At 38.9% G+C, this 10,398-nt stretch overlaps 1 protein-coding gene across 1 annotated transcript; it reads left to right on the forward strand.

Annotated features, from left to right (window-relative positions):
• The first annotated feature begins 1,768 nt into the window (after positions 1-1,768).
• On the forward strand, positions 1,769-8,817 carry LOC104966553 (cell wall protein DAN4-like). The gene is made up of 3 exons (XM_010795737.1): positions 1,769-2,156; positions 6,427-6,737; positions 8,743-8,817. Exons 1-3 carry the CDS (start codon positions 1,769-1,771, stop codon positions 8,815-8,817), a joined length of 774 nt encoding a protein of 257 aa, XP_010794039.1.
• Positions 8,818-10,398: the final 1,581 nt, after the last annotated feature.

Raw genomic sequence — 10,398 nt, forward strand, 5'->3', positions numbered from 1 at the left:
TCTCTTATGATTTTCTAGCTCAATCCGCAGCTCCAACAGGTAAAATCACCTCACACACTGTAGCCAACTACTTGCTCCCAATCCTCTAGTGACACATAATCTGCCTCCATCCCAACTCTACAATGAACAGAGACTTTTAGCTACAACTGATAGTTTCATTATATCTACACTACACCTACACTTGCTATAGAATAAGCTATGCTATAATAAGTCATATGCACGTTTACTATTTGATTGACGATCATGAGGGTGTGAGACACCAGAGTGATCATGAAACAATGGATTAACAGTTATAAATTGATAAAGTGTAAATGATTAATTAAAGATGTGTTGTGTGTGCAGGCTGTGCAGGTCCACCACTGCTGTGTTGCTCTGGTCAAAACAGCAGTTGTTCAAGGGGTTGTTACTGTGACACTTCCTGCGTGCTATTTAACGACTGCTGTAGTGACTACTTTTCAAACTGCTTACAAGGTGAGTGATGGTGAACACATGGAAAAGGAATGATACACAGTGATGCCTGTTTGGGATTGAGATGAGGTTTATAATGCACATTTTCATCTTGAATACAGGCTCTAACCCTTCGCCACCAAGAAGACAGAGCACAACAAGAAGCAGTATCAGACATACACTGGAAAATGACACCAACACTTCCAAAACAACAGCATCAGATACAACATTGGCACTATTGGATGTCAGCACAACCTCTGCCTCGATAGTATCTACTACAGAAACCATCCCAACAAGCAGAGACACATTTACACCAGCAGATAACTCAACTTTATCAGCCTCTTCAACAACGGCACCCAGCACATCAAACAGCAACACTATCCCTACGCCTACGCTAGCAGACATTGTAAAAGCTTCTACAGTCTCTCCTTCTTCACCACCCAGCACAGCAGAATCTACCCTGGGGGAAGTGAGTACAACTTCAGCTTCTACAATTGCAGTTACTTTGGAAACAAGACAAGCAAACAACATCACATCAGCAAATATCGGGACAACTTCAGCATTGACAACCTTGAATATAAGACCACATAGCACAACGAATGTCAATACTACACCTATATTAGAAAACATCCTCACATTAGCATCAACAGTCTCTGATACTACAACATCCAGCACAATAGAATATGCACAGCTGGAAGTGAGCACATCTTCAGCATCGAAAACATTGCCACCAAGCACAAGTACATCTACACCGACAGATATCCCACCATCTTTGTCATCCCCAGGCCCTCTAACAAAAGTTCCAAGTAGAACAAGAAGCACTACTCTATCAGATGGGAGCACAAACACAGAGTCCATAATGTTTGCTTCAAAAGCAACCAGCCAAACAAACCGCAGCAAAGCTACACTAGTATATAACAGCACAACTTCATCAGCCTCTGTAACAACAGTAGCTGGATCATCAAACTTCAATGCTACGGTAGCAGACATTGTAACAACTCTAGGCTCCACAGTCTCTGATACTTCTACATCCAGCACAACAGGCAGCACTGCAGCATCTACACGTGTGGAAGAGAGTACAAATTCAGCACTCACCGTCTCTCCAACAACAGCATCCAGTACAACAAGCAGCACAACTGCATCAGAAGGGAGCACACACTTTGCTTTGATAACAACCAGCCAAACAAGTGTCAGTTTATCTTCACCAGAAGATAAAAAATCAACTTTATCAGCCTCTGTAGTGAGTACAACTTCAGCACTCGCCGTTGTTAATACTTCAGAAACCAGCAAATCAAATAGCATTATATCTTCACCAGAAAATATGAAAACAATTTCAGCATCCACAGCCTCAGAAACAACACCACCAAGCACATCAAACAGCAATACTAGCCCTACACTAGCAGACATTGTAATAACTTTAGCATCCACAGTCTCTACTCCAACGCCCAGTACTACAGGCAGCCCAGCAGCATCTACACTGGTAGAAGAAAGTACAATTTCAGAATCCAGTGTTTCTAATACTAAAACATCCAGCACAACAGTCAGAACTGCAGCATCTACACTGTTTGAAGTGAGTACAACTTCAGCAGTCACCGTTGTAAATACTTCAGAAACCAGCCAATCAATTAGCATTACTTCTTCACCAGCAAATATAAAAACAACTTCAGCATCCACAGCCTCAGATAGAACAGCACTAAGCACATCAAACAGTAATACTAGCCCTACACAAGCAGAAATTGTCAATTTCTGCTTGTGTAGGGCTAGTATTACTGTTTGATGTGCTTAGTGCTGTTCTATCTGAGGCTGTGGATGCTGAAGTTGTTTTTATATTTGCTGGTGNTTTTTCCATGGAAACGGGCATATTCACGATCTCAGGAATTGGCCGTAGAGCTGTTGAGGCATGGACCGGTGATATAGCCAAGTGAAGACTTGAGGACGATTGACCGTGTCGATTGGGACTTACAGCACATCTGTGCATGGCCGAGTGGTCCGTCGCCATGGCAACGGAGTTTGATGGATACCCCGATACTACGCTTAGATGCTTTGATGGGCGCTGCATCGGGTTACCCAAACTTGTGAAGGTTCTAGGTTTGAGTATTTTCACTGAAGTTATGAGAAAACCGTGTTTCAAGGCGACATTGTGTTGCCATGGCAACGGCATTTGCAGAGAAATCTCACAAACTGTCCCGTAGATTCTTCAAAGGCTGGACTTGTTGCACAGCTGCTATCTGAAAGGTCTGGCTGCTCTGAGCATGGCCGTCAGTTGGAGTGGATGACATTCATCTTTTTCCATTACACAGGTGTTTATAGTTGACGCTAACGAGCTCTCTAGAGATCAACAGGCTTCATTTGTCTGAATGAGAGATAAACCTCTTTACATGGAACGTGGGAAGAACCCCGTAACAAATGATCTTGGTGAAATTCAAAACGTGAAGCATGTCAAGGAAGTTGAGTATCTGAAGTGTATTTTTGTGTATTTTTGTTAAAAGTGCCTTTTCAGTTAACTATAAGGGTGTCGGCTGCTGCTGTGAGGTAGGAACATATCTGCCTGAAATTACAATGGGGTCTAATGGAGGAATGTGAACGTTTTTGTCACTTCATGGCCCTCAAAAGGCATTTTGTTTAAGTTATTTTGCTTAATTATTTGTCATTTTTCAGTTACGAGATGTTTTCCTAAGTTTTTTTCATGATAAATTATGTTCTCAGGAATGTTAAGGGTTTGGGAATTATGGCAGTTTTAAAGGAAAAAATGATGAATGCGAATTCAAGCTGTCCCTCTACTCTAGCTGTGACATCACACACTCTAGTTAATGTTAAAATGTGAAGAAAACCTCTAAAACAAGGTCTGAACAATGTTTAATATCTCTAAGAATCAGATTTTAAAGTTGGTTTACACGAATAATGTCAGAAAGATGTGTAACATTTTAAAGTTGGAATGAGGTGTCTGAGTGAAAGTATGAATGAACAGTTAGGAGTTGAATTGCACAAAGATTTGTTGAAGTCTGAAGATTTTCTCCATTGACTTCAATGTTAAAAATGTGATGTATCTCTGGAATTATGAAAGTTATGAATGAGAAAAGTAAATGCCATCGATTCCCGACCGAGCTGAACGTTTTGATGTTTGAACGGAGTTTCTGCGATGTTCAATGCGGGAGGAGAAGCGCGGCAAAATACCGGCGGAATAATAATAAACTTTTCGTCCGTAGAAGAACAGTCAGTTGGAATGCTGTTAACAGCATTCCCACTAAATAATGACTACACTGTCAAGTTTTGGGACACTCATGTTCATGATAAGAGTTAACAAAAAAAGTAAGTAGTAAAAAAACAGCCATCGTCTTTATTTAATATGGAGATGGAGGATTTGAATCAATCACAGCTATATACAGCGCCAAGGAGGAAGATGGGGCTAATTAAATCAATGTCTGCTAATTTTGTTATTTGTACTGATGATTTATGGATGGTGGCGGTTTTTATTGATTTTATCATTTTTTTAAATAAATTGAAGATTAACATTTTGAGTAAGTGCTCCCTTTGATTTCTTGCCTTTGATTAAAAAAACAACAAAAAACAGAAAAATAAACGGCATCTAACATGTGGTGGAATAAACACCGTATACCGTTACTTTGTACAATCATTTGATTCAACCAACTGTTCATCCTGTATTTTACATTATATTTGTTCACATTTCTAAGGCTGTGTCTTCTTCGTTTTAGATTAAATCGTAATTTGTAAATGTTTAATTTTTTGGTAACCCAATAGGTATCAGATTAGATTAAAGCAATTTGTAATTTAATACATTTCATAGTAATCTGACCGAACCCTCGACGACATTACATAAAATTATCTATACCAAGAAATAAGATTTTATCCATATTTCACAACCCTACTGTGAAATGTATGAGATTAAAAATAGAAGTGCAGTCAAGCAGACAATTGCAATCCATACTTCATAGACAATAAAAGCATAGAGAAAAGTATTATCGGATTATTTTCTGCTCACTAATGATTTCGTCACACTTTAGCAAGCCGCTAATTACATATTACCTTTACAAAAAAAAGAAAGGCAAAGGCCATCTGCAGTATACTAGCTGGCCCCAAGAGTGTATAACATGCCAAAATGCTGTTAAATTAACTCTCTTTCCACCTTTAATTCCAAGTGAACTGAGGCACTGCTGCTGAGGAAAGTGCATTTGTAAGGAAGTGTACTCCTCTAGGAAAAGGAAGGAAAGAGAGAGATGAATGTGCGCTTTAGCAAACTGTGTTTAATTACATCCTTAAGAATAGAATTAGGTATTAGGTAAACAGGGGGATACTGTTTACTCTTGACAAATGTGCTCTGGAGAGCATGAATAATTGTGAAGGGCGCAACCTCTACCTTACCTAGATTAATATTTATGAAGGCAATTTTGTCTTTTAATTTTGTCTAAGAGCTTGGCCATCACCCTGGTTTATAGTTGTCTATTGGATGGAATCAAAGCTCTGGGCAAGGATATGAGCATCTAATCAAAAATATTTTGGTATTTTCTTTTCCTATTCCTACTTAAAGCAGGCCTGTCCCTGGCCTTTGCTTGACTGGAGCCATGAATCGATCTGAAGCAACTTCACATTGTATTATCTGAGATGAGAAACTCTTTCTGCCGCTTTCTTACTCACAAACAATGCCTCCTATATGTTTTACCTTTATTGAACCCCCATCTCAATAGTTAATCCTCTCTTTATCTGAACTTTCTCATATAGAAACAAACAACTTTTACCTACAGTTCATAGGGAACTCATGCACTATGTATGGCATCGATCAGAGAACAAACACTGCACTTCCCTGCCTTCTCTGCTCCTCTCACTTACCCCTGGAGACATTGTTCATCTTGTTTATATGTTGGCCCGGTTGCAGAGTCTCTGTGAATCTGTTTGTTGTTTGTTGCTTCCCTTGGCAAAAACGGCGGACAGTGAAGTATCGAATGTGCGCGCGGTCAGATTTCATTTCTTCTCACTGTTGTATTTCACTCAATCACACTGAAAATCAACAGTCAACCTGACACAAAAACAGGGGAAGAGTGAGAAGGTGAAGGAAATGCCCTTCAGTGTTCGTACACTAACGTGAGATTGAGATCGAAAAAGGGTACAACTATCTTTTTCCTTCCGTGCTGCGAGGTGGAACAGGTTATTTCATATTGTCTGAAGATCACATCATCCCTCATGTCAGTGTTGTAAGGTAAACCTACAAACACACCCACACAATTTCCAGTAGAGGCATTATAGTCACAGTTCTTTCAGCCAAGTCAACAGCTCAGATTTCATAGCCATATAACTCCCAATGGGACCAAATTAAACTAGATATTTGCAGCTACTGATAGTTATAGCTTCAAAAATAATCTTACAGTCTTATTAGGGACACGCTTCCACATGCAGACCATTATTCCCAAATGAACAAATTAAACCTCTTATTCTGTATAGACTGCAGTTTTATTAGCATGGCTTCCCTCAGTGTTGTTGTGGAGAGTTCATTTCATAGAGGGAAATAAATGAAATACAACACTGACATAAATTTGACTGATCACCTGTACTCTCCACTTTTCATCTCCACACATCATCTCAAAATCTCCCATAAACGCTCAACTGAGTCCATATCCATTTATTTAGAGGGCCAGCACTGAATAAACAAACAGGGGCTGTGCCAGAGACGGATGCCATTGTGGCCGATGCCAGCCTTAAATTTCCCTGACATATGCTAATGTCTTGATCTGGCTAACTGGAACAATAGTTTTAGCTAACCACCTGGCAATAGCCATTGTGTACGGAGCCCTGGAGGGTTCATAGAGAGAAAAATAAATAAAACGAGGCCACGTTTTATTAATTTGTGCGCACGAGATGTAATTCGTGGCCTCAATTTAAATAAAACGAGGCCACGNTCAGAAACCAGCCAATCAATTAGCATTACTTCTTCACCAGCAAATATAAAAACAACTTCAGCATCCACAGCCTCAGATAGAACAGCACTAAGCACATCAAACAGTAATACTAGCCCTACACAAGCAGAAATTGTAACATCTTTAGCATCCACAGTCTCTGATACTATGACACCCAGTACAAAAGGCACCACAGCAGCATCTAGACTGGTAGAAGAGAGTACAATTTCCACATCCACAGTCACTGATACCTCAGAAACCAGCCAATCAAATAGCCTTACATCTTTACCAGTAAATATAAAACCAATTTCAGCATCCACAGCCTCAGATAGAACAGCACCAAAGACAACAAACAGCAATACTACCCCTACATTAGCAGACAACGTAACAACTTTAGCATCCAAATTCACTGATATTACATCACCCATTGAGACAGGCAGCACTGCAGCATCCAGTACAACAAGCAGCACAACTGCATCAGAAGGGAGCACACACTTTGCTTTGACAACAACCAGCCAAACAAGTGTCAGTTTATCTACACCAGATGATAACAAATCAACTTCATCGGCCTCTTTAACAACAGCACCCAGCCCAACAAACAGCAATACTAGCCCTACACTTGCAGATATCTTAACAACTTTAGCCTCCACAGTTTTTAAAACTACAAGCCCCAGCACAAAAGGCAGCACTGCAGCCCCTTTACTGGTGGAAATGAGATCAACTTCAGCATCTACCGTTGTTAATGCTACAGAAACCAGACAAACAAACAGCATTAAGTATTCATCAGCAAATAAAAGCACAACTTCAGCATCCACAGCCTCAAATACAACACCAAGCACTACAAACAGCACTTCTAGCCCTACACTAGCAAACATCTTAACAACGTTGGGCTTCAGAGTTCCTGATGCTACAACACTCAGCACAACAGGGAGTACTGCAACATTAACACTGGTGGGAATGAATACAACTTCAGCATCTGCAGTTACAGATACAACACCACCAAGCTCAAGTACAAGTAGTACATCTACACAGAGCAATATCCGGCCATCTTTGTCATCAACAGTTTCTCCATCGACAGCTTCCAGCACAACAAGCAGCATTACTTTATCAGACACTGTGGACACTAACCCGGTGCCCACAGTGTTTGCTACTACAGCAACTAGCAAAACAAGCAGTAGCAAATTCACACAAGCAGGTAACAGCCCAATTGTATCAGCTTCTGCAAAAACAGCACCCAGCACAACAAATAGCAATACTACTCCCACAACAGAAGACATTGTAAAAACATTATACTCCAATGTCTCTAATACTACAACACCCAGCATAACTGAATCTGCACCGCTGGAAGTGAGTACAAGTAGATCAGCTACAGTTTTGGATACAAAACCAACAAGTACAAGTAGTACATCTACAGCCACAGATATCCCCCCATCTTCATCATCCGGAGTCTCTCTAACAAAAACTCCCAGTACGACAAGCAGCACAACTGAATCAGATAGGAGACCCAACCCAGTGTCCACAATTGTTGCCACAACAACAACAACAACAACAACAACAACCAGCCAAACAAGCAGTACTACATCTACAATAGCTACAGGTTGGTCATTGTGATCTCTGCAAGTAAGATTTTAAAATGGAGTTGGCATCAACAAAACAATTTTTTTTATTAAACATGTCCATTCTTGTTACTCGCAGTGATTTTTTGTATTGTCTTGTATTGTCAGTACCAAACTCCGGAAAAAAAATTCAGTTTCATATGATTCTCAAAACGAGAAAAGCAAAACATCTCATTATTTGAGAGGATGCTCAATGTATTTTCTTCTATTTCTAGATACAATTTAAGTTTAATCAGAACACTTGGGGGATATTTTTCTGTGTATTGATTTATTGTTGTGGCCAAATTGGCAATCTTGTCAATCAGGAGCCAAAGCCAACAATCCCCTCAGTTAATACAACTCCCTTATCATGCTCACTAAACAATACCTTCCTTTCCCTCAGCAGAGACAACAATTGCAGAGACCAGCACACGTCAGGATACTAGTGGTGTAACATCTTCACCAGTAGATGGGAGCAAATCTGCTTTTTCCAACACAAGCACAGATTTCACCGTCAGCTCAAGTAAAGTATTTTACATGGAGATCTGTGCATCAGTGACGTAGTTAACAGTTTTAAATATTTGCACGTTTTTTCTTTGTTACAGATGCCAAAACAGTTACCATTCACCTTAGAGTTTCAGGTTCTTCCCGAACAGAGGAAAGTGACGTTATTTTAGAGGCATTATCTAATGTAAGTACAAGCAGCCTTCCCATATAGCTACAATATCAAAAAATGAATATTATATACATCTCTGTCACTCACCAAATCATTGAGTGTTTTCTCTCTCACACAGTTCATCCAGCAGAACTGTGAGGGCTGCACTTCGACTATCGAACGCATCAAATTCAACAGAGACTCTCAGAACTAAACAATGATATGTGAACACTTAAAAAAACTTTCAGTGCCTAATTAAAGTCTTGGTTATAAAATGACATGAAAAACACAGTTTTATATCAAGTGGTATTCCCCAACAAGGACTGCAGCTAAGGATTATTGTTACAATCAATTATTCTGTTTATTATTTTCTCAATAATCTCTGAAGTCATTTTATGTCAAATGTTGTGTAAAAAATACCAATCCCAATTTCTCAAAGCCAAAGATGATTTTTCTAATTTTTGTTTTAGCCAACCAACAATCCAACACCTAAATATACTTCATTTATTTTAGTAGAAGACTACAGAAATAAACATTTTTAAAAAATCACATAATTTGAGAAGCTGAATCGAGAGATGTGTTTCCTTAACTGTTACCCCAAAATATACAGGATGATATTATTTACAGATACAAAACAAATACTACACGATTTTCCTATGTGCCATTTAGATTGAAAATCTTAGGTAGACACAGACATTCATATATTAACAAATATAATATCAAAGGTGATAATATTTAGCTGTGCGTAAATATCAGTACTGTACGCAACATGAAAAAATATGTTTGTATAAGACATCTTACTACAAATGTCACTGTCTAAAAATGTTGTTAAACTAAAAGTTAATGTACAGCGAATGGGGAGATTTTCTACTTTGAGATAACGCTCGAAAGAAAATTAAGCCTGTTGCTGACGGTTATAAGGAAGAATTTTAAATACTTGTCATGTGTAACTGCCATACTTTTAAAAATACAACACATCAACAGTTGTGTATAGATAAAATAGAACAATTAATGTAACAATACCTTCAAATTTAAAGCTATAGTTTATTAATAAATATAGCCTATGTAGAATAAATAATATTTGTATTGGGTAGTGTATTTAAACCCCATCCAATGCCCTCCATCCATGTATCTCTTTCTATGTTCATGCCTACCAGTAGAGAGCATAGATACACTGTCTAAAGAAAGTAGTAGAAAGTATCAGATAAGCTCAACACATTATGTTTTTATAAATTCCTGTATGACCTGAACACAAGCTGTTAAGTGTATTTTGTTATGCAATGAATTATGAATACAACATGAAATATCCATAACGTTTGTCACTTAAGTCAGGGGCTGTAAGTCTGATCTTTTAATGTAGTCCCCTACCTCTCCTTTAAGGAAAGGTCAGGGACAAAACGAGGATGAATACATTCTCAGAAGCAGCAGAACTGGTCAATACGTATTCACATGTGACATGTATGCAAAATGGAGGTGATTTCTAAATATTAAAAACTCTGGTGTCATGCAGACCGTTTAGACAGAAGCATCAATGTAGCAGCTTCTTCAGCAGGCGAGTAAGGAACAGATCAGACAACAACCAACACAACATCAACAAACATATCAGTGCAGCAGAGTCCTAACAACATAAATGTAGTCTAATTCATCAACTGCACAAGGAAAAAATACGCGCAGAACGCCTCAATCAATATAGAAAAAGGGAATACATTTGACTTGCTTTTTTCGAGGTCAAGACCAATTCTCCTCTCTCATGGACGTGAAGTGTTCAATGTCCAAATATCCAAGTTGATGTCCT

Source organism: Notothenia coriiceps, unplaced genomic scaffold (genome assembly GCF_000735185.1).
Source record: "Notothenia coriiceps isolate Sejong01 unplaced genomic scaffold, NC01 NC01_scaffold00037246, whole genome shotgun sequence".
NCBI lineage: Eukaryota > Metazoa > Chordata > Actinopteri > Perciformes > Nototheniidae > Notothenia > Notothenia coriiceps.

What these genes read in the sequence shown, in the direction of transcription:
- LOC104966553 (XM_010795737.1), top strand. Translation starts at nt 1,769, where the DNA reads ATGAAAACAATTTCAGCATCCACAGCCTCAGAAACAACACCACCAAGC. An exon ending in AGCACTAAGCACATCAAACA is followed by an intron (nt 2,157 to 6,426) that starts GTAATACTAGCC and finishes CAGCATCCACAG; the next exon opens with CCTCAGATAGAACAGCACTA. An exon ending in CCCCTACATTAGCAGACAAC is followed by an intron (nt 6,738 to 8,742) that starts GTAACAACTTTA and finishes TCTCTCACACAG; the next exon opens with TTCATCCAGCAGAACTGTGA.